The 25,481-nt window shown below is 38.3% G+C and overlaps 1 protein-coding gene and 1 non-coding gene across 2 annotated transcripts in view; one reads left to right on the top strand and one right to left on the bottom strand.

The window, feature by feature from the left end:
- The window catches only part of LOC146484160 (uncharacterized), a 33,303-nt gene extending 8,237 nt beyond the window's left edge, over window positions 1–25,066 (top strand). The window contains exons 7-20 of the mRNA XM_085105520.1: window positions 326–397; window positions 880–954; window positions 1,885–1,956; window positions 6,909–6,980; window positions 7,528–7,599; window positions 8,268–8,339; window positions 8,728–8,796; window positions 9,528–9,599; window positions 9,937–10,008; window positions 10,343–10,399; window positions 11,707–11,906; window positions 12,740–12,859; window positions 17,586–19,100; window positions 23,433–25,066. Coding sequence (XP_084961646.1) covers window positions 326–397; window positions 880–954; window positions 1,885–1,956; window positions 6,909–6,980; window positions 7,528–7,599; window positions 8,268–8,339; window positions 8,728–8,796; window positions 9,528–9,599; window positions 9,937–10,008; window positions 10,343–10,399; window positions 11,707–11,906; window positions 12,740–12,859; window positions 17,586–19,100; window positions 23,433–23,593 — 2,701 coding nt within the window. The 3' untranslated portion in view covers window positions 23,594–25,066. The remainder of the gene's footprint in view (window positions 1–325; window positions 398–879; window positions 955–1,884; window positions 1,957–6,908; window positions 6,981–7,527; window positions 7,600–8,267; window positions 8,340–8,727; window positions 8,797–9,527; window positions 9,600–9,936; window positions 10,009–10,342; window positions 10,400–11,706; window positions 11,907–12,739; window positions 12,860–17,585; window positions 19,101–23,432) is intronic.
- Trnaa-cgc (transfer RNA alanine (anticodon CGC)) lies at window positions 16,562–16,634 on the bottom strand. Its single transcript has one exon. It is a non-coding gene; the product is annotated as a tRNA-Ala (tRNA).
- Window positions 25,067–25,481: the final 415 nt, after the last annotated feature.

The raw sequence follows: 25,481 nt of genomic DNA, 5'->3' as shown, positions 1-25,481 counted from the left end.
ATAATACGGTTGTAAGGTAAGTCTCCCGTAAGCAGTTGTGAGAAGAAAGCCCGAAAAAAGTCAGGCTGAACGGGATTCGAATCCATGACCTGTGTGATACCGGTGCAGTGCTCTACCAACTGAGCCATCAAGCTACGCTACAGCGTAGTTGTATTAACGAGACATGCATAGTTTGAAGAGTTTCAAATGGAGCAAAAACACTTGAACGCTTTCATACTCCAATACCAACGGCAATTAACGGTTCTCCCACTCATTTTTCGTTTGAGCGTAGGCCTCCGGAGGCGGTTGTTCCTTTCATGTTGATAAATTAAGTTTCCGTATTTAGATCAATGGGAGGTTGTAAGCTGGAGAAGATCGAGAGTGGAACGTTTCAGGCAATGAAGAACTTGAGCCTTATGTAAGTTACTACGTGTAAATAAACTTATCAAAGCGTTTGAACTTTGATAAATGAGTGTCATTTTCAAAATATTTCACTAAACATGCTATTGTTCTTAATTATAAAATCGTTAAAATAGCTTTATTGAAAAACAATGGCTGCATTTATTCAAAGAAAGCATAGCATTTGGATCAATGTTAGAGATATCTGAGTTACAACAGAACAGTTCAGTACTCTTAACATTCACGATTATTATTATTATCATCATCATCATCGTTGTAGATATGATAGGTTTTTTACTCTTCTTTTTTCTACTTTTAACTTGCGGATATCGATTTTCCTTGGATATTTTAATAAAGAGATCTTATTATTATTATTATTATTATTATTATTATTATTATTATTATTATTATTATTATTATTATTATTATTAACTGTACATGCAAAGAACATCTCCTTGCTTATCCAAGATGGTCTTTGACAGATTGCTTCATTTCCTGCAGGTACCTTGATAATAATCAATTGTCCCACATACAGAAAGGCATGTTGGAAGGGCTTGGTGACGAGTTAACCGCCTTGTAAGTAGCTCAGATCAAAGAATATTTCCTAGTTTTTTTGGTTCCATTCACTGATGAATGTCTGCGGATGGGAGGATGAACAAATATTTATAGTACCTAGGCTAACGCGAGGGGAACAACATATCTCCGCTGCTCTGTCTTGGACCGAAACTTTCTCGTGGCAAATGATGAAAAATAAGCCCACATAAACGGATTAAAGGATCTACGCTGTAATGTGAAACACTCAAAACAACCATTTTACAGTAAAGATATGTTGTTTGAGCTTATACAACCAGGTAAACACGCCTGCTGACAATTCTGCATTTATAAACGGGCTCTAGGAAAAATTTATTTGCACTCAATTCTTTCATTTTACTCAAAGAAAATCACATTAAACTCACACTGAGGCAGTTTTGTGTCATTTTTCTTCTTTTCTATCCATGCATTTCTTAAACAAAGCTTAAAACCAGTCATTCATGTTGTCGTTACGCGAGCATTTCTTGCCTTGGGTTCGTTGAAAGCTAGCAATATCCTGCCATAGAAAAACACTATGTATGGAACTCATCTATGGATAGGTTTTGGGAGTGCAACAGTAGCGAGAAAACTGGAACCAGAAGGACGAGGGTTCTAAGAGTAAGAAAAGATGTGGATTGTTGAAGCCTTTTCACTGGATTATAAAGCCCAGAAAATCGACAGGGGTTGGGATAGCGGATAAAGCGTCGTGTTTGTTTGACATCCCATTGTTGTCGTGACCTGCTGTTTCTTAGACGATAATGTTATATAAATAATATTATATAAAATTAGATGTTTTGCCAGTTCCCAACGACAAATTTTTGTGTGAATTTATCACATTTAACATTATTATAATTTTTATTGAAGTAATGCGCATGTAGTGAAACAGTCTATATCAACGTGTCTCCGTCTTTTTTTGCTGTTCCTTATGTTTTCCAGGTTTCTACAAAATAATAGAATAGGTGCGATAGCCGATGGAACATTTAGACGAATGAAACATCTCAGGATTTTGTAAGTGAAGTCGTAAGATAACAAATAATACTGGTAACAATCAAAGATTAGGAAGTGCGTTCGATGATCTCGATCCCAGGTTCTCTCTCCTTTGTAGTGTCACCCGCCCCTGCAAAAAAATCTGCGGGGGATGTCAGATACTCGTCTCAAGATCCATCCATTCATTCAATCAACGTTGTCCCATACAATCTCGACTCCGATCCGTGTTAGGATTGCCTTCTTCCTACGTCGAACGCAAATGATAAAACTCAAGTAATTTCAACTACCCGTTGTCAATGAAGCAGTTGATACACGTCGTCGATACACGGGAAATTGGGTGCTGTCAAAAATATGTCCTGCACTAGTTCTTGGTAGATTCTGGTCAATCTTCGTCCACGTAACGTCAGACCCAATAGTTTGTGGATCTCCGGCGAGCTCTTCTACTATATACAATAGGAGTGTCACTGGGTTAAACCAATTCACGAGAAACTTTAGCCTGTGAAAACTGGTTCCTAAATGGGGTATAGTGTGAAGAGAAAAATCGGCTAGTGGAAAGAGTAAATTTCATTGCCAAATGCTGTATGATCAGAGGTTTACCTCAGGTAATCAGTGTAACAGGAAAATCTCAACCGACCAGAAACCCAAGCTAAGCCTAACCTCCCACCACGAACGTCTGCAAAGAGAGCGACCACTTCCGTTCTAGGCCGCCAAACAGTCACAGGTCGGTTGATAGTTTTTGTAAACCGGAAGTGATCGCGATCCCAATATCACACGAGGGAGTGAAATCCGCTTCAGAAGAAGGCTAATAGAGTCCTCGCCAATTCTTGATTTGTAAACAGCTGGCGAGTTGCCTGCAACTTGACAATATTTTTCAAGCGTGTTTGCGGGGTTGATTTCAATAGATTCTTGTTTTTTATTCTTACGCCCCACCTGATTGGCCATTTGCAATACAGTGAACGAACGACCAGAGAACGGAAGTGGCCACTCCCTAAAGCAGACGTCCGTGGGGGAGAAATGAATGCGTGACGAGCCCAAAGAGTGTCTTGGTAGGAGGCTCCTTAACACTACCCAAGTCATTTACCCACAGGAAAACCTCGAGCAAAGAGTGTGTGTGTCAATTTCTCGAAGTCGAAGTTTTAGTGTCACCCCCCCCCCAGATTCCCCCAAGGATTCTCAACGTTAATGTCATCTTTTATTGATTTAGTCAAAATTCGTCACTAAGTGTGACGGGGGAAAGAAACAGAACTTTCGCAGTTCCTTGCAAACTAACCCCCAACTATTGCACACACAAAGACCAGACCAGCACACCAGAAACTCCATGCCCTACTCTTTTCGATTAGTGTGTAGGTTCTTTAACGTCCCACAAGGTTATGAACATGGAAGTGTTGTGAGACGGGTCCTACGGTTTATCGTCCTTATCCGAGAAGACTAGAAAGTATAACCATTTGCAGATATCTCATCAGTTATTTTAAAATTTACACCGGCCGGTGTTTGAACCCGCGACCTCCCGCACGGTAGTCCGGCGCTCTACCAACTGAGCCAACCGGTCGGCGGTTGGCTTGGAAATGCAAGAGGAATCTCCTTTATGATCCTTCTGCTGGCTTCACTTCGACTAAACGAACACATCTACCATTGCAGTGATTCCAATCTTCAATTGCGTATGTGGCGATGATTAGCACCATTCCTCGTTTCCTTACATTTTTTCTGGCCTTCTAATCACTTGCTTCGTCCACCAATGCTGTTGATTTAATCCCACATGCAACAGTTCCAAACGTGACAAATTCATTGTTCAACTTTTGTCAGTCGCTTTCGTGGTTTGGATGATGTCCTGTCACGGCTACGTTTTCTCTATCCTATTCTATCCAGCGACAATACAGGATCGTCGTTTGTTGCTGTCGTTGTCGCTCTTCCTAAATTTGAGATATATAGTTATTTTTGCAGGTATCAAATGGCTACATAGCAAGGCAGAATATGCTGATCATGAACTGTAAGATGTTTCTTCAAACTCTTCAAATGAGAAAAAACCGACAGTAATGAACAATAATACGACTAGAAATACGTGACTCGCAAAACCTCGCGAAGCTAGGGCTGGGTGGAAAGCCCTCTTTACTCGTATTGTAGCATCAAATGAGGAGATTAAAAGGTTTCTGAACATGGCAACTATTTTGATGAGCATGGTATTTTCGAGGTTCCACAGGCTAGTTTGCGGTTGAAAATCTATTTCTGACCCGACGAAATGTACAACGTGCGTGAAGCGCTGTCGTATTCGATGAATTTATTTCCCACGGAAAATTATTTTACCGCGGCCACAAAACGTGTAATTTCTTCAATGCAATCTTTCACAAAAAAGATTTCTGGAAGAAAGGGAAAAGATTCTGGAGAGATAGTTCTGTATCCAGTGAATATTGATGAACATTGAGGGAGTTTTCGCATAGGGCTAACCTCCAAACTTCCTTTTCTAGGAGTACTTTTCTTCTTAGTTTGTATATATTGTCTGCTTCTGGAATAAATAAAGTATGTATGTATGTATGTATGTATGTATGTATGTATGTATGTATGTATGTATGTAACATTGCAGTTGAAATTTGGTCCGGCACGCAAACTTTCCCGCGATGTATGCAAATTTTGCTCCAGACGACGCCAGACAGTCTGACGTCATTCATACTTTGTTTTTCACTGTTGCTAGGCAACAGTGCGGACACCTTCAACGAAATATATAAACATACATACATATATATAAATATATTTTTCGCTCGAATTCGCGCGGCTTAGCTCCGCTCGGGCTGGCTCGGCCCGACAAATTTATTAACCTCGCTTCGCGAGGAAAAATACGTTCATCCTCTCTTGGAAAATATTAATTGCCAATTGTTATTTGGCAGCTAGAAAGTATATAAGCATAAAAGCATAAAGCATAAAATAGGCAAATGAAGATTTCAATTGATAACCTTTAAACCGTTTTACCAACAGGTCTTTAGAAGACAACCTATTGACATCAGTTCCAGATCTGACTGGATTTTCTAGTATCTTAAATTTGTATGTATTGACCATTGTTTTCTATAGTCTCGGCACTATCAGCCTTACCCCCGGGAAATTTTGTAATTTTTGTTTTATGAAGGAACTACTATATATCGGCCTATTGTCTCCAAACAGAACTTCTCTATTGTTTAATTAATAGCTAACAATATGGTTTAACATAACCCCTTAGGCAAACTAAACCAAAACTCATCCTTTTTATATTAATTCTATTCTGGATCGTAAATTATTACCACCTGATTTCTAGACATAATAATTTATAATTAAAGCAGTCCCTAGTTTGAATGTCCCCTTTCATACGAATGCTTGGAAAGTATTTTCTTTCGCTTCACGTCGCTTACTATGTATTTGCTTCACTCTTTTTGTTTGTTTATTTATGTTTATATTTTTCCTTGTTCTATTCTTTGTCTATACTGGTCCCAGATATCTTTCAAGCAACCGCATAACAGATATATCACGACTCGGAAAGTCAGGAGCCATAGACTTTTTGAGTGAACTGTGAGTACAATTGTGATAACCAAATATCTGAAATGCCGCTCCAAGTCTAGAGCAGTGTTTCACCGTGGCAGCAGAGCTCTGTGTTGTGGGGAACAACCAGCTCGTATGGAACGTTTTTAGAAAATTTGTCGATGAATGGTTTATGCATTTTCTGATTCATAATGGTAATTGAATTGAGTGGAGTGCAATTTGGTCTGTTATCATACGCGTGATTTCAAAATCGAATGAGCGCGCAGCGCGAGTTCCATTTGAAATCACAAGCATGATTTCAGACCAAAATTGCACGACACAAAGTTCAATTACCACTTTATTACACCTATTTTGAAATCACAGAGTTTTACTGTCAATATTACATTCTATTTTTGTTACTTCATTTCCATTTTGATGGGCTAAAAAAGGGATGCGATTTAGATCAAAAAATGATGCAATTTAGGAATAAATCGCACTGTTGAGAGCCAATCAGATTTCAAGGATCACCAGTGATTTCAAAATGAGTGTAATAAAGACTGTAAATAATTTAGGTACTTGTTATGAGACCTTGCCATCTTGAAAGAAGAAAAAATCATGAGGGTGGTTAGGGACACGACCGCGCACCGTCCTTTGTCTTAACGTTCACATTGCAGTGGTGAAGAGCTGTGGTTCGTTTACGGTCAAGGCCAAAAGTGCTTGCAAAAACATTTAACAAAGAAGTTTATCAGATTTCAAAACCTTTGCCTTTTATTAACTATGTATCACTTAGACTTTCAATTGTATTACTTTGCCTTTTAAGATAAAGTAGCTTCAAGTTATCCAGGGCTTCAACATTACCTATCCTGAATCAAGAGATTACTCGTGTGGCATACCCCGGCGGCCTGGCGTAGTAGCTGAAAGTTGTGTTTCCATCTAATTACGGCAGAATTTTTTACGTTGTGTCACCCAAGTACGATCATAAAGGCCCAAAAATGTTTTTATACAAAGTTTGCTGAAGTTTTCCGTCAGTCTCAGGAGAGGGCCACGTAATCATTATTCCGTGTGACATTTAGGATTTTTCCTGTTTGTTCGACTACGTAATAACTATAGTTTATGGATACTTACTGCGCCTTTCAATAACATGCGGATTCTGAAGTTCAAAATTCAATCAACCGTTACGCTTTTCACTGCCGTCAATCACTGTAGCGGACCTCTTAGAAAACAAAGCGTTTGGCTCAACAGGGTCAAAAGATCATGTTCGTGCGCTGTGATAGGCGGATTTCGATCCACTTTGTCAGTTTCTGTATTTTTCTGGTCAGTTGCTTGTCGTCGTAATTATGATTGACGGCAGTAAAACCCGCAAATCGTTAGCTGGGTTGAAGTTCAGAGTCCGTGTGTCTTTGAAAGGCGCAATGATACATTTTGGCTTTAGCGTATTTCACCGTTTTTGAAAAAAATTGAATGATACCTCAACTTATTCTGTTATCCTCCAGGAAACTGGATGAAAATCAGATAACCCACTTACCAACAAATGTATTTCAGAACATTTCTGTCCAAGGATGGCTGTAAGTTGGATAACAAGCCTCAGTAACAGTAATCGTTTTATTGATGTTTGATTAATCCGTTTTATCATGAAATGTTGTCGCACAATGAGCAACCACCACTGGACCCGATACCGTTTCAAACAACACGCGTCCATATTTATCGATTGGATAATCTTTATCCTTAGCATTTGCAAGATAATGTTAAAAAAATCTGTGAATTCCGCGGATTTAGATGTAATAGCAATCGGCAAATTGTCTCAAAGGTCGTGTCTAGCTACACAAGGCTTCATCCACTGTATAAGTTGTCAGTACTTTCACCTAAAAGGCTCAGTCTTTCATCGACAGAACTAATGATACAGGCAACCGCTTGTAATGAGGCAGGATCAGGACACAAACCTCCTGCAATCCTGCAGCCTCGTCACCAAAACGAGGCTGACCGTCAGTGACTGTCTCATTGAAAAATGAACTTGTATGCTTTCTGAAAGCTCTGCTGACTAAAAGTTCTCTTAAACTTTTGGTACAGTGGACCGTTGTACTTAATACACGGCGTATTTTTGTTACTTTCCAGTGACTTATCTTTCAACAAACTCGACTCCCTACCAAAGAACATGTTTACTCAATCCCAGAAGTTGACGTTTTTGTAAGTAATTGATTCCTTATCTGCTCTCTAAATATACAAAGGTATTTAACTATCTTTTTGCTTTAGTGTGAAAAAAGCAACATTGTTGATACAGTTGACGAATGGAAAAAATTGAAACAAGCCCTATCTTTTCATTAACTGCTTTGTAATTTACCGATGTTGTATTTGTTGAGTAATTTTTTTTTTTTTTTTTTTTTTTTTGCTTGCTTTAAAGAACAGGCAAGAAAAAGCTGGCATTAAAGTCCCTCCCCCCTTTTCCTCTTACGTTTTTAGTAACAGTCATGCTTAAACTTTAACTCGATAATAATTACAAATAACACTATTCGCAGATGGTATAAAACTAATCACGACTTTTACTAACATCAAAATAAAAAAGGCTTTAAAAGATTTTTAAAAAGCACAAACTATCACAGCATATGAAGCGAGCAACAACGGTTTAATTTACAGCATTATGATAATCAAAGCCAAATGGTAAGTCTAAGAGTCTAAGTGTTAAAATACTTCTTTGTGATCCTTGTAATTAAGTGTATTCAACATGGGCCGATTAGGGTTAAGGTGACATTTTGTTAAGATCTCTTAAAAAAGGGTTCTTGTTCTGTATCTCACTCAATTTGTAGTTTTGTCAGCTTTACTTTTAATGCTTTCTTGTGTTTCTTATTATTTTGAAGGGTGTTAAACTTCAACAACATCACCCAAATCAGCAATGACACGTTTGCTGGACTTAAAAGTCTAAAGGCTTTGTGAGTTAATTTTAATACTACCTGAATCTATATTCAATTAGTACAACCCGTTGTTTTCTTTCAAGAACTTCATTTTCACTTTCTTTTTCGTTGCCACATTCACTAAGCCTTCCTAATTTAATATGTACCTTAAAATTTTTATCTTAACAGTTGTCTACTTTAGTTCAACAAGCGTCTATTATTAAGAAACAATGCATAGACTACATCTTAACTTACGAAAGCTTTCGTGAACTGGCCTGATCATTTTGAGGGAAGTTGTAATTTTGTTTTAAAAAATATTGCTTAGTTTAAAAGGTAACAACGTTAAATCAGAAAACAGCTTCCAAGTGGGTTATTGCATTTGTAGAATGTTTCATCGCTATCTTGTTGTTATCTTTGTTGTTGGCAGGATGATGATCAAAAATAAACTGAAGTTTATCCCGAACAACACTTTTGCTGACACCTCTTTGCGATCCTTGTAAGTAAATCTACTAAATGCAAAAGTGGGAAAGCAAGTTGTTGTGATCCTTTGCATAAGTGTCTTGGTCTGTTACAAAGTAGTTGACAATACGGTTCTTATTGTAAAGTATTAACCATGAACCCGTATTATTACAATTATGCTTAAACTTTTGGTTAATTGATTGTTGATGTCAACATGTTATACAAACATTTACAGTACAACATTCATTTACAAGAATCAAGCTGAGTGGAAAGTGAGAAGTTTTGCCCCAGAGACATTCTGTATGCAGTTAAGACTTCTGACATGTTCAGCAGTGTGCTCCACAATACTCCTTATCTTGCAATGATGAAACACTAACATTGTTAGTGGGGTTTGAAACCCATTTTTGCACTCAGAAAATACTCTTGTTCTCTAAAGAATACTGTTGCGATCACCTACTTCATTTCGGCAAAACGTTCACACTGTTGGTCCTTGAATTTCTTTTAGCAGAGCGGTTGATCAATAGGATATTTACAAAATAACGTCCGCTAACCGCTAAGGAAAACGATTTCTTTTTCTCGTCCGAGTGTTTCTTTCTATTTTTCTTCTTCTTCTTTTTCTTTTCCTTTTTTTTTTTCTTTCGTGAAACCTAAGCAATTACAAAGGCTAACCGTGCCATACAACCTAAGAAGACGTAAGACCTCCTCAGCCTTTATGGACGTAACGCGTTCTTGTAATTCAATATTTTAAACATGGTTTTGTTATTTCAGGTTTCTTCATAGTAATACAATCAAGAGTATTGATCGCAGAGCGTTTTACAGCCTCCATGATCTGGAAATATTGTAAGCGTTTTTTTTTTTTTTTTTTTTTTTATATATATTTTATGACGGACGTATCGAGAAATAACGTTATCACTGGCACACCCAGCGGTCCCGCTGGGAAATCAAGTATTTGCGAATTTAAACTCCATAGAACAGTTATCACCATTAAGGTTTATTAATTTTCCAAGGAAACAGCACTCTTTGACTGAGGTAGGTTGTAATTGAGGTGCTATCGTCATCTTGCTGTATAAGAAATCGATGTATGAGAGAACCTTACGTTAGGGATAAGGTCTGACTTATAAGGTGCAAATTTTTAAGATTGTATGAGCTGGAAATGAATTATATTATTCTCTTTCAGAACACTTTTTGATAATCCGTTGACATTCCTACCAGATGGTATATTTAATGACATGACAGCCAAGACCAAAGTGTAAGTGTAAAAGACTGGCGGAGTAGCTTGACAGTATATTAGACTGCTTCAGTGTTTGGGGATGTCACGGGAGCCATAGTTGAGAGGTTTTTTCTATACATGAAATTCACGGTATTCAGTTTGATCGCAGCACTAATGCAAAGCCACGAAAGTCTAGGTCTAAAAGCATTTTTTAAGACTGAGGTTTTGCAACTTGCTAATGTAGACGTAAATCATGAGAAACCTTTTGGAAGTGAAAACTTATGGTCATAGTCCAGTAGTTTTGCATTCGTCAGTTACAAAGCAATTATTAATACAATGGCAGTAGCATGCAAAAAGTTATAATTTATTTCAGGTCAATAACATGTAAATGGCTTCGTGAACTTCCTCGTGGAAAGTACTCTTCAATCATGTAAGTACAAGTAAGACTATCATTGTGCTGTTACGGTTGGCTTTGACTGTTTCAGAAATAAACTTTAAAAAACTACTATGCACTACAGCTCTACTTGCATCTCAGTCTTGCCATCTACTTTTCCGTTGATAACTTTTCTATAAATTTCTCAATTGACTGTCGTAACAACAACCCCAGAGGCAACAACCGAACAGTACTCTATTTGATTTACTTCTAATTATTAACAGATAAAATGGCCGAATTTTTTAACCGCCAATCACACTCGTATCGTTATAAAATTAAAGTAAATGCTGCTTTCCACCCACAATGAAACGCCGCTCTATTTAATAAATATTTATATTACACGTAGTAAGGCAGTTGAGATACCAGTAATTAAAGTATATAAGCGTATAAGGTGTTTGATTCTCTCTCATCTCACAGTCAGTAAGTGTACTATCTGCCTCGTACCCAGACGTCTCTCTCATTATGCAAATTAGCATCAAAGACTTTCGTCTTCCATGGTGGCTTCCATTTCGCGCTCATTAAAAATGGAAGGGCGTGTAGAGAAGGCAGGCACCTTGTTGTTGTTGCTGTTGTTGTTGGAACCATTACATTTCTGTTCGTGTATAAAAAAGGCCGGTGTTAAATGATTTCTGTAAATTTGAATTTTAAGATTTTATGAAGTTGAAACTTTAGAAGTCAATAAATAATTTTGTTCAGGCTGAGCTAGAAAGCGTGAATAGTTTTTTTTCTTTGCTCTTATATTTTGTTCACATTATTTCAAGTAACCGTAGAAAAAAGACCATTAAAGCAAGCGCCAAGTAAGATTTAGGGTTTAAACGTGTTTGGGGTGTGGTCACGTGACTGATGACGTCATCATACTAAATTCGATGAGTTATAGCAAGTGTTATTCCCATGTTGTGTGGCATCCTCCTTGGCTTTAAACTGACAAAGTTATCTAGCATTTATTTAGGATTTTCAGGTGCAAAGGAGTCTGGGATTATTTAATCCATTCATATCCGTACCTAAGACTGCTTAAAATAATTATAACTTTTTGCAAGGAATTTGAATTACGTGTTGCATTCTTAGCGTCTGTTCAAAACAGTTGATTTTATGTATTGCTGTTACCCCAATTTACCAGATTACTACATACGGTACCTGCCCAATGCAATCCCCGACACCTTTTTTCCACCGCTTCCCCCCACCCCCCCCCCCCCCTCCTTAACTAGGCCTTCCTCCTTTATCAAAGCTTGATTTGCCTTTGACTTTTACACTTTCATGTTGTTGTTGGGAAGTTCTAATCAGATAACTGTGTTTTATCCATTTAGTGAGTGTGCTCCTTCAACAAGTTTTCATATCCAGCTTACTAATGAGGAGGTTTCTCATATGGATGGATTTATACGCACGGGGTTTGAATGCCATCGTGGAGCAGATAAAGATAGCTTTATTTCTCCAAAATTCTATAATTGTAGCCTTTGCACAGCTGGGTTCTATAACAAACATGGTTTTTGTCTGGTGTGCCATGCAGGTAATTAAAAGAGAGTGACAGACCATCACAGTAATCGGTATGCAACATAAATAGTTGTGACAATAAGGACAGACAATAATTAGGCTCGAACGGCATTTGAACCCATGAGCTCTGCGATACCAGTGCAGTGCTCTAGCAACTGAACAGTTAATGTAACTCAGAACTGGTCACTTTGTATGTTCGCTATAAACCCGTGGAAGTGAGGTGGTGAAAGCCAAATATATGAAATTTGTATATTCGAAATAAAATGATAATAACAATAATAAAAATGCTCTCAATATGACCGTTAGGGTTGAGAACATTTCGAACCTTATCTCCTAATTAAGATATCTTTGATAACTTCTACTTTTTAAGATTTAATTGATATCTCGATGTGAAGTGACTTTCTGGAAAAATGTTTATTTATAGTTTGTCATGATCAGCTGCTTAGTCTCCATTAATTTTTTTCCTGGGCTTGCAAACATCATTCATGCAAATAAGGGACTTTATAGTCACATGTTTTGTACTCCCAAACTGAATACAGTTTAATACATAACCAAGCTTCTTACTGAAAGCGTTTCTCTTTATAACTTATAACCTCACATGACACCTTAGACATATCCTACCAAAACAATGTGCAAGAGCTTATATCATATATAAACTCTTCAAATGCCTCTAATCCACGTGTCTTCTTGTTGAAAGTTATTGACTGTTTGATTCCAGTTTTTCCTTTTCAGTATATGATATCAGTTATTAATTACGGTTACCTTATATTCTTGGCAAAGACAATCCATTTTCCTTTTACGATACAGTGAATTCAGGTGTAAAACTGTTTACTACTTTTTTATCTGCAGGGGGTTTCTACCAGGACCAAATGGGGCAGGTCAAATGTAAAAGATGCAGTGTTGGTACGTTTGTCTCCGTGGAGCGTGTTCCTGGTAAAAGTGCAACTGACTGCTGGGCTTGTCCATACGGTAAGTAGTACAGTCATAGGTAACCACCGTGAACAATACAACCATTTGAACCACACTATATTGGCCGTATGCATAGGGTAGAATGTTATATATAATCTTCGGTTCTCATCTTAAGCTAGTATTAAAAATTAACACCATCATAACAAAACACCTCTAGGAATAGGACGTAAAAGCAGCAATTTTGTAACAATCTTAGTGAAGAGAACAAGACTTTTAAATTTGAAAGACATGTTTCGGCAACTCCTGTGCCATCGTCAGTTTACGGATGGAATTACATTGATGAACAATATACAGCGGAAAATTAGAATAACAATGGTATGATACAACAACTAATTACAAAGAAAGATTAAGATTTACATGAGACAATTGTTGATTTAGGGAGGGTTTCTCCCAGTGAATATGCACTGCCTCCTTGATTTTTAATTCTGTCCGTGTTGTTGCTTGATCTATCCCAAAGGTTCAAACCCGGCACGAATCTATGACCTCCCTAAGATGCATAAACCACGGCAGCAGGGTGCGGTCCCTCCCTTCCGGCCAATCGTCTCTTCCATTGGGGCCTTCAATTACAATCTGGCCAAACACTTGTTTAATTTATTGACACCCCTCATTCCCGCTGAGTTCTGCGCTGAGGATTCGTTCTCTTTCGTCGATGAGATTCAAAAACTGTCAATGCACAACAAGTTCATGGTGTCATTTGACGTGGAAAGCCTTTTCACGAACATTCCTCTAGAGGAAAGTATAGATTTAGCTGTTAGTTACATCATTCAGTAAACCAATACCACTTTTTCAGCCAAGGAGCTTAAAGATCTTTTTCACATAGCCACAGCCTAATCTCACTTTTCTTTTAACTGTTCTTTTTATGATCAAGTTGATGGGGTAGCTATGGCATCCCCCTCGCACCAGTATTGGCCAATCTTTTTGTGGGTCATCATGAGAGGGAGTTTTTACAAAATTTCTGTCTTTCGGAGGTTTTGTTCTACCGGCGGTACGTCGACGACACCTTTTGTTTATTTCACTCTGGAGCCGACGCGGTGCAGTTTTTTCATTATCTTAACAGCAGGCATACAAATATACGGTTTACCATGGAAAAAGAATCTGAAAATAGATTGCCTTTTTTAGATGTCCTCATTGACAACAATCAGGCCCCTGTGCTCACCACGGTGTTTCGCAAATCCACCTTTACCGGTCTCCTTATCAATTTCACTAGCTTAACATCATACTCGTATAAGTTAAGCTTAATTAGAACTCTTATAGAAAGAGCGTATAAGATTAACAGTACTTGGCTAGGATTCCATCGGGAAACAACTAAGATAAGGGATTTTTTACTAAAAAATTCTTTTCCAGCACACATTATTGACAAGACTGTTAACTCCACTATCAATAAGTTTTTCCAGTTTAACAGGTAAAATGGCAATAACAGCCTAGAGTGCTCCCACGTCAAATTACCTTACGTGGGTCAATTCTCTGCTATTGCACAAAAGCGGATACGCAGAACCATTCAGCGTTTTTGCGACAACAGTTTGAATATTTAGCTAGTGTTCTCTTTGTTCAAAATCGGGTATTTGTTTAGCGTGAAAGACCTTATCCCTAAAGAGCTCAAATCATGCGTTGTTTACAGATTCAGGTGTGCAGGCTGCGGTGCCTGCTATGTCGGCGAGACTTCCCGACACATTTGCACGCGCATAAACGAGCACTTAAATATTGATAAGGCCTCTCACATTTTCAAGCATCTACAGGATTCACCTAGGTGTCGGACACTTTGTTCGAGCGAGTGCTTTGTTGTCATAGATCAAGCAACAACACGGACACAATTAAAAATCAAGGAGGCAGCGCATATTCACCGGGAGAAACCCTCCCTAAATCAACAATTGTTTCATGTAAATCTTAATCTTTCTTCGTAATTAGTTGTTGTATCATACCATTGTTATTCTAATTTTCCGCTATATATTGTTCATCGATGTAATTCCATCCGTAAACTGACGATGGCACAGGAGTTGCCGAAACACGTCTTTCAAATTTAAAAGTCTTGTTCTCTTCATTAAAACTCTAGGAATAATACCATCACCATCATAATAAGCATTGCCATCAGCATTATCATCATCATCATCATCATCATCATCATCATCATCATCATCATCATCATCATCATCATCATATCTACTTCAACACCATTATCGTCGATATTGTCAGCAGTATCCTTAGCATTTTCAACATCACTACTACCACCAACTCCACTACTGTTACCGTTACCTTTCCCATAACCTTCACAAATATATTGATGACTACAATATATCAGTGATTACTATAAACTAAATTCGCAAAATGAATTTAGTTTTTTATCGCGACACTGATATTTTGTTGTCCGAGAGTAAACGGATAAAGTACAAATCGTGCGCTGATTGAAAGAAAATTCTTACTTCAGTTAAACTGTAGCCATGGTAATATCCGTGCGCGAAATTTTTTCTCGGGGCGGACTATTTGAATTTTTGGCTTTAATTTTTACGTCAAAACAGAGAAAATGCAAAACTTTACAGTCCATAAAGCACCTACCATTGATGAAATAGACGAGCTAGTCGGTTTGAACATTTTACCAGCAAATTTTATTGAAAATTTGTTACCGCCGAGATATAAACAACAACATGAAAACAGTGATGAATAAACCTCACAACCAGAAGCAAGAATAAAAAGAGCAACCATACTAGTACCCAAAAACGAAAACAGAGCATTGTTATCCTAGCTTTGATGCCGTGGAGGTTTATTAATTGGAAAGACACCAAGCGGCGAAGAATACTGTAAAAATTACCGAGTCTGCCGTTCGGCGCTACGATAAGAAGATCAAATTGACAGACCTGAGCCAATATGAAAGAGAACGCAGCAGAGCTTTTGGAGCAATTTTTTCTTATGATAAAAGACATCAGAGAAGAAACAGATCCTTTTGCTTTGAAAATGGCATAATTTATTAGAATTTAAGCTCATTGTTATTTATCGTGGCCGCCTTCACACTCAAGAAAGTCTTTTAAGTAAATTTCTCTTGATCGAATTTTCGCTTACCTTCAAGAAAAAAGTTGTATCCGCTGTATCATGGTACATGTTTACCACAAAAAAATTTTATAAGTGGTCCTTGAACAACGTCAGAAGCTTTGTAAACTCAAATGAAAAGAAATAAACAACACCATCCAACGTCGCATGTTCATTCACAGAAGTAAAATTTTGATCTGGGCGCGCCGAACCCATTTAAGTGCCGTGCTTCCATGCTTACGTGACAGTCTTTGAGCCAATCAGAAACCGTCATTTTGAGACGGCAAAACGACGTTATATTGACGTCTCAGCGCAATGGGAAGATCCCCCAGGATCGCGATAACATAATTGGTGTCCAGAAGTCAACTGCCTTGGGTTAGCGAAGCAAAAAAGTGTCTTTTGCCGGTTCAGTATTGCTTTGTGATTTTAAGAAATAAATTCAATTTGTTCTCAATTTGTTTATAGGTCACAGATGACATCAGAATAGGGTAAGGACAAAACAGCGGGGTTCTTGCACATTTGATGTCTTCTGTGATCCTTTACTGGCCACACTCACCATATTGAATGCATATGAATATATGAAACAAATATTTGAACTGCGGGTGAAAGATTAAATACAAGAAAGACCCTTGCAGTTATTTACGCAGTTTAACCAGGTGTGAAAAGAAAGCCTGAAAAAATTTCAGGCCTGAACGGGATTCGAACCCATGACCTTTGCGATGCGAGTGCAGTGTTCTACCAACTGAGCTATCAGGCCAACTGGGAACTGGCCATATTGTGACAATGTGGACAGTTCCCAGTTGACTTGATAGCTCAGTTGTTAGAGCACTGAACCGGCGTCGCAGAGCTCATGGGTTTGAATCCCGTTTAGGCTTTCTTTTCGCAACGGCTTAAGTTGCCTAAATAACTGCGATGATCAACTTTTCTATCTAACCACATTCATCTATTTGTTTGTGCAACAATACAAACATTTCTTTAGAAAGAATGGCGTCAACTAAGCCATAGATTTTCATAAAATAGGCGAATGCGAAAGGAATAAACGATATATTAACCTTCATACCGTTAGCGTGTCAATCAGAAACTCAATAATATTTGAAAACTTGTAGATTACGGTGCGCAACTGTACCTTTACCATAAGGAAATAGTTCAAGACATTCGGGGAGGACGTTTAGGAAGCAACTTTTATTCCAATTGAAAATGTCGGATCCAAGACATGATTGAATGAAGCTATTTTTCAGTGTTTCATTATCAATCACTATCGATTCTTTCTCTTGCAAACAAACTTTCAAAAACATTCTCTTCCTTTTTGCCTCACTATAAAAATTCTCGTTTTAATAACCAGAGTTTAAGTCAACTTGTAGTGGCTCATATCGGATTTTCAGCAAAAATGTCAAGGGTAATCAAAAAATTCTGTTGTGTTTTTCCGCGACATAGAAAAACAGTTTGCAAAACTGTCCCAACTTTGAACTTTGGATCCTTTTCACGTGAAAACTTACAAGTAACACCACGCATTGACCATGACGTGTTTTTCCTTTAACAGATAATGAGCAGGGACCAATCGTAACGCGCTCGTGTCTTCGTCATTGTATAGTTCCAAGCGGCGCACACTGACCATACTTTTTAGTATAATCATTTCAAGGACCTGCTGCAATGATTATGCTCCAAAATTGTCAAAATCTCAGTTAATAAACAACGATCTTCTCAACAGGTACTATATCTAATGAAACTGCTGGCTATCGTGCGTGTAGATGCCTGCACGGCTTTTACCGAATGGATCGTTTTGGGCCCTGTTCAGCGTGTCCTTCCCATGGCATAAACTGTGTAAACGATACAGCAATATTGGCGCCCGGTTATTACTGGAACTGGACCAACCCAAGTAACAAGGACAGCTATAAAAACTTCGTCAAAAACATTCATTGCTTTGAGGCTGATTACGATAAAAGGTTCTCCAAATTTCCCCTGCCACTGCCAAAACCAGTAAAATGTCCTTATTCTGGCTCATGCAAAGGTGGAATTGATTCCGAATGTTACGAAGGATATAAAGGCAACCTGTGCGCTACTTGTACTAAAGGCTACTACCTTCGATTCAACTCTTGTTTAAAATGTCCGGGATTAACGGTTTCTATAATTTCCTCTCTTGTGGTGATTGCACTTTTTGTTGTGGTGTTTCTAATGGTTCTGTGGGGCGATTCAAAGAAAACCGAGAACGATCGTACTGTCGCAGACGTCGTCATGTCCTGTTTCAAGATTGTGATCGGTTTTTACCAAGCCATTGGTGGTATTTTCTCGGCGTTAGAGAGAGTTCAGTGGCCAGTAACATTGATCTCCATGGAAAAATGTTTGAAACTGTTCGAAGGAAATATTTTTCAGTTTGCTCCGTTAAGCTGCATCTATCCGAAACTACGACTAGACCAATTCTTTAAATTTATCTCGGTTATCTCTGTCAATCTGTTAGTTGTTGTTCTTATTTTAATCTACCTCTTTCTTAAAAAGCGCCACATCAAGAGAAAGTTGGAATACTCCTGCAGCGAACAAACAAGGGCGGTATCTAGTTTGAGGAAGTCCTGCTATCGGAACATTTTCTTATTTCTACTGACGTCATATCCAATCACGAGTAAAATAATTATCCAAATTCTACCTCTTCCAGGCGCATGTGTCACACATTGTTTCACAAATGACAAGAATCACTGCATCTCCCTCCTGAAAGCCGATTACTCCATCGAATGTTTCACTGCCCGACACAAGTTGTACTGGCCCATTGCCGCAGTGTTTGCTTTGTATCCCGTGGGATTTCCTCTCCTGGTGCTGTTTCTTGTTTACAAATACCGCAAACCCCAGGCTGATGAAGAAATTGCCTTCGGGCTGAAAGTGTTCTTTGAGAACTACAAGAAAAAATATTGGTTTTGGGAGATAACAGAGATGTATCGTAAACTGATACTAATCTCTTTAATCTTTCTATTTGGATCCGAAAGCCTTTCCCAGATTGGCATTACTGTCTTCACCGTGAGTGTGTTTGGAGTTGCTTACACCCTCTTCCGCCCAATAAAAGACAAGTTTGAAGATCGACTCCAAACCTTTGTGCTGTGGATCATCTTCTTTGACGTATGCCTTGGAACAATGTACACCACCTGTGATGTCACTCATCGTCACAGAGGAAACGACTCGGTATTGGTTAATGTCCTCTTCGTGGTCCTGAATACCTCAGTGCTGCTGGTTGCTTTGGGTAAGCCTTGCTACTATTTCAACATCTTATTTTAGCCCATGTTGGTTCATTGAAATATATATTGAACTATTATACCGTGATATATCTTTGCTTTATATGTTTCAGACAGTTATTGGATAATCATTATGCTATCTTACCTTGTTTCTTTTAATGACTGAACAAGCCTTTTTTGTCAGCCGTGGCCTATCGGTACCTTTAATATCTTTACCGTATTCTTGACGATGGCTTAAGAGCGGATGTCTTTAAATATCAACCAGAGGTGTGCAATAGCGAAAAATTCAAAATTCTCAAAAAAATTTACAACATAGCCCACGGTAAACTATTGCAAGAAATACATGTTTTACTTCGATCCGATAATTATTTTTGATGTGAGGCTATGATCTTGAATTCACCGCTCCTGAACCGGGTTTTCGGTGTCTGACACCACATGTTGCGAAGACCTTGTTTTCAAAATCAAACCAGTTTTGTTCCAAACGAAAAACATCCAGTCTGGTAAAGTACATAATTATGGACATCATGAATGGTATGTTACTCATCTGAAGTGAAAATTAAATATTTAGGAGATTTTTCAATATTTACAATTTTTTAAGCGATTTCTCGTGATGCCAAATTGACAAATTTGCGAGGTTAAAATCATCAACTGGTACATGGCGTTGAGGATAAAGATTTACTATACACCACGTGAAACAGCATCATTTCTTCTTATAAAATCCGCTTTCAAAACTATGGGCAACACAGAAGGAAATTTTTGTGGCCGTGAATTAAAAGTAGTACTTTTGTGAAATTTGACCTTTTTTGTCACGGCATTCCGATGCTAAAACTCAGATAAACACAACATGAAAACGTTTCAAAACTACAATTGTTTGTTGGTACTTGCTAGAGGTTTTGGCCCACGTTCATAATATTACTTTCCATGGTTTTTAATCATTTCGGGCAGGCACAAAAGATTGTAGCAGTTTTATTAGACCCCGAGTTCAAAAGCGTATAAAGGTCACAAAGGTCAGTTTACGTAGTCAACGTTTTGAATTCGGACCAAATGTTTTGCATTGAATCTTACTTTAGAACAAATGAAACGATAGCTACAAGTGCTACAAGTTCATACCTTTTTAGCGAGCTTTCTGTGCATTGTAGAAATTATCACATCAATCAGGAACGATATATGCATTTTGCCGCGATTTAAAAGTACGTTTAACGGCAGAGATTGCGTTACAGTTTGCGCAGACCACTTGCCCCCAGGGGGAGGGGGACTCCTATATCAAATTGACGAGTTGATCGTCATAAATTTTGAAAAGTACCACTAAAAGTTACCAGAATTTGTTTTGTAGCCGTGGTCTGTATAATTTTCCCACTTAGTGGTACCAATTCTAAAATGAATACGCTAAGTGACAGTTGACTGATATTTATAATAACTTTCTCCTATATGTTTTCGCTCAATACCCTAAAACTGGCTAAAAGGTACCGCCAAACCTTTGACAGGTACCAAACCACAAATTTTAACCCCCGAAAGCTACGATCATCCCCGTCAATTTTCATACAAAGGTTCACCCCCCGGGTACCCTGCGAGCAGAGGCCCTTCGACTTATCTAGGAAGATCAAAGGGCCTCTGGTCGAATGGTACCCCCCGGGCGCATGCCAAGGGTAATTTTTCACTGCCCCTTCGATACAAACTGTAACTGCGATTTACTTGTGAGCTGTATTTTCTGTCACTGAACTTTCTAAACAAGCAGTTAGCCCACGTTGGTATTCAGATCGCTTCAGTTTGTTTATTTTGCTCTGCAATCCAACTTTTAAAATGCTCGATTCTGGTTTCACGGCGTTCAAACAAATTGAGCCGAAATGGTATCGTGTGAGTATGCTTCGATTGTTGGAGGACAATGTGGACAAAGTGTTGGAAATCCAGCGAGTACCCAATGTATTCCAATCAGAGATTGTGGCACAGACATTCAAAACTATCTAAGGGCCACAGGGTTTGCTGACTGAACACTGAAAACTGAGGCGGAGCTTCTCATAGGCAGATCGAGCAGGTATCGAATAACTGTAACGCAAACCTCCTGACCTCAAATAAGATTTACCTTTAATAGCGCTTGCAATTTGATTCTGGATTACTGTTTATTACATCCACACAAATTTATGATTTTTAGTGATTTTTTTTTTTTTTTTTTTTTTTTAAGTTATTTGGCCCTGTGCTTTGTCACTGCTACAGTTTCCCGACGTAAAGAATGGGGAGCTTAGTGGGGAGGCGGCAGGGTAAGAGCGAGAAGGGAAACGGGGTTGCGTCACCACCGTCGTTCCTATTTTCCCCAATTCCTGCAGTACGACTCACACCTGCTACAGTCGACCACAGTACATTGTCAGGGAGGGACGTAGGGGGAGCAATTTTTGTCAGAAAGAGGGCCAGGGTTTCACAGCCTGGACGGCACAGCTACGCTCCTTTGGCTGTAAAGCCAGTTCTACAAAGTGACATAACTAACTGACTAAACTTCAGGGCAAAATTTCCCTTGATATCTTCGAAATCGATGACAGCCATCTAATCAGGTCTATTTGTTCAAGACATCAAGATGCTTATGGCATCAGACGGCGCTGCCAAAACCGATTCTGCGCCGGTCCCACCAAGTTGGGCAGCTAATCATTTCAAGCAAACGAAGGGAGATCGGAGCATCACATTTGTGCAATCTAGACTTATCCACAAGATGACCTCGATATTAGTGCCTGTCGGCTTTCGTAAGTACTCTAAAAGTTCAGAGCATAGCACCATATATTTAGGCAACATGATCTTGTTGGATCGTGTTCTTACTTTGACCCATAAAGGCCAAAGAAAACCATACTTTGTCTGCTCAAATTCTATTACTGATGGATGAACTATCTTTTATCGTATGAAAACTATCATACAACAGACAATTTTTGTGAACAATAAATTGAATTTTGAGTCTTATCCAGATGAACTAGACAGTCACATTGCTTTTAACTCTCCTTGAGTAGCATTCATGGAAGCCTCGCGAAACGACCCTCAGGGACGGGGGCGATGAGAGGTGGCTGTATTCGCAGGCTACGTTAGACTGAAATTTGAAAAACTTTATCAAAAATCAAAACAACTGCGCGAACGTAGACGCAACCAGATAAAATTGTGATAACCCAAAACCGTAATCTCAGTTTGAACTGATTATATAATTAATTGTCTTTGGGGTCTAGCTGGACGAAACATCGCTTGCTATCCGGTGGACAAGGGCGTACGTAAGTGCAAGGTCAGCGGTCTACAAGTGAAATGTATGTAACACAATCTTTGTGACCAAATGTATAAAACGGCCTAAAGTGTTACGATGTTTCCTATAGATGTCCCATATTTCTTAAACATCCAGTGTGGCCGCTCCAAGGTATGAATTATATACCATTCTCAGCTATTTGCTCCATTTTTTTCAAAGTAAGATTGAATGAAAGAAGTCCTGGTTTCATTTTATTCCATATTTACTAGTGTTGCGACCGGTTGACAACGTAAACCGACCCGTGTACGGCTTTTGAACTCCGCTAAAATCTTTTGAAACTGCCCTTAAAAGATAGAAAACCAAGGAAAATAGTTTTATAAGCATAGGTCATGCACAGACAGTGCCCTGTAGCAAGAATTAATAAACCATTGTTGTTTGAAACGTTTTCATGTTGTGTTTATCTGAGTTTTAGCAACGGAATGCCGTGACAGAAAAGCTCAAATTTCACTAAAGTACTACTTTTAATTCACGGCCACAAAAATTTCCTTCTGTGTTGCCCATAGTTTTGAAAGCGGATATTATAAGAAGAAATGATGCTGTTTCACGTGGTGTATAGTAAATCTTTATCCTCAACGCCATGTACCATGCAGTTGATGATTTTAGCCTGGCAAATTTGTCAATTTGGCATCACGAGAAATCGCTTAAAAATTGTAAATATTGAAAATCTCCTAAATATTTAATTTTCACTTCAGATGAGTAACATACCATTCATGATGTCCATTATTATGTACTTTATCGTTTGGAACAAAACTGGTTTGATTTTGAAAACAAGGTCTTCGCAACATGTGGTGTCAGACACCGAAAACCCGGTTCAGGAGCGGTGAATTCAAGATCATAGCCTCACATCAAAAATAATTATCGGATCGAAGTAAAACATGTATTTCTTGCAATAGTTTACCGTGGGCTATGTTGTAAATTTTTTTGAGAATTTTGAATTTTTCGCTATTGCACACCTCTGGTTGATATTTACAGACATCCGCCCTTAAAGAGACGATAAATTACCCTTGTGCCATCTAAACACAACGAACTGGCAAAGATAGTGTGACATTGAGGTAATTGTTATCCCTTCTAGGTAAAGGAGTTGCCTACTTGAAGTTCGTCTGGAAAAAGGTTTCCTCATGTCTGATGCAATGCTTCCATAGTTTCTGGAATGGAGTTGTGTTTCTGAAGAGAAGAGCCTACATTCTCTTCTCTAACCCAAATGAAGCCGCAGAACCACTCTTGATCCAATAATATCAGCAAGCAGAAGATTTGGTCGCCTTACTTAACTGACAGTCCGTCTAACTTATGCACTGTAAGCATTTAAAACATTTGAATTGAGTCTCCGAAGGTGTTGGTTACCTAGAAAAAATATTACACTTTGAATTACGTTACAGCATTTAATCTCAAGAAATAGTCAAAGCAGTTCAGAATCTTGGGTCAAACTCTTACCGCTTTCCATTCTTCTATCAAGCCGAAGTCGCGCGTAATTTTGGAGCCGGTCAGACTCGATTCAAATGTTCAAAATTCTTTTAAGATTTGCCTTAATAATTTGCCGACTTTGAACAACCCGTTGTGTTAAAATGACCCTTCAATAGTTTAAACACTCACCTTATGCTTTATTCCACAAACAAAGCTAATTCACCGCCATTTTGAATTGGGGTAGACGTGGCGCTAAATGAAGTGTTTGCAAGGCAGTCCGACGACAAGTTATTTCTGCTGAAATTCATTTTGGATATATTGAAAGCCCAGGCAACTGAATCGGTAATTCATATCTTCAGTCTAGAGGCCTCAAGTTTCATTCCTAAGACCTTTGGCCAAAGTAACTTTTTTCAATTTGCAGGGTTTGTTATTTGTCTTTATTTTTATGCGTAAATTATTTGTAAATTGTATTTCATATTATAAATTATTTGTGTTCCTCAAATAAATACTGTAATACATGCTATATTTGCTCCAATCAAAATTGCGGCCAAGCCGTGTGGGGAAGCTAACAAGCATATTGCAGAAGACAAAGCAAGTAATTCTGAGTTTCGTTTACTTTATAAGTAGTGATTGACTATATACTTGTAATAATAAGTAACGGTAAACTGATTCTATCGTTGAACATGTTAACATTAGATAGCTATTTGTGATAGTCCTTTCAAGAGTCAGTCACAACTGAAGGGATACTGTTAGAAATCCAAGTCAATAAGGTTCAGAATCGGGAAGTTTTATAAAGTTTTATAAGCCAATTAAGCTCAGTCAATCCTGCAGGATTAATGTTAAGTACAAAATAATGAGTTTTGAAGAGCTTATTGAAACAGTTCTTTGAATTTAGTAGTGCTTCATAATTTAACAAGTTTAATTACAAAAAAATAATTTTCTCGTGTTTTTCGTGAAATATGAGCTCCATTGTTTGCCCATACCACCATAGTTTTGGCTTTTTTGAACTGCTAAGTTGCTACTAGCTGTGCGACTGAAGTAGCATGGCGTCAGAACTTCCTGATAATTCCTTGGACTCAAATTACTAAATATATTAGACAGAATCACCAGTCAAAAATAAGTTTTTTGGCATTTGTTTTCAAGTTAAGCCGAATCTTAACTTTTTAAGTGACTCGAATGCTGAAGGTAAAAACGGTAATGTAAACTACATTTTAAGTGAGACTTTTTGCGAAATATAGCGTAACGGTTAGAGAAGAAAATGTTGTTAATTACCGTGAATTCGCATAAAAGTTGAAATAAACATACAATTGTTGGAGAAAGTGATTGAGAAGATTCATTTTGCAGTTTTCTGTATTGAATGAAATGTTAGCCTGCGAACGCAGACGTATTTCTGGCTGTCGCTTCTCTTTCGGCGGAGAGAAGCGACAGCCGGGTTCGCAGGCTAAAGAAATGTAGACGTGAAAACTGCAAAGGACCGCCAACAATAATGCTGCTAGTTGACGTAGGATCTACGAGAGACCTGATCAGCCAAAAATAAACTGTAACACAAACTGCAAGGCTGATACTACGTGAAAAAGTTGACTTTGCGAGATAACAACCCGACAAAAAACCGACAAAGCAGGGCTGCAACCGTGGACTGTCCACGGTTGCAGACCTGTTTTGTCGGTTTCTGTCGGGTTGTTGTCTCGCAAAGTCAACTTTTTCACGTAGTATCAGCCTT

Source organism: Pavona decussata, unplaced genomic scaffold, assembly GCF_977016875.1.
Source record: "Pavona decussata unplaced genomic scaffold, jaPavDecu1.1 SCAFFOLD_37, whole genome shotgun sequence".
Taxonomy (NCBI): Eukaryota; Metazoa; Cnidaria; class Anthozoa; order Scleractinia; family Agariciidae; genus Pavona; species Pavona decussata.
The sequence above is the reverse complement of the archived record's forward strand: the minus strand, read 5'-3'. Positions and strand labels throughout refer to the sequence as shown.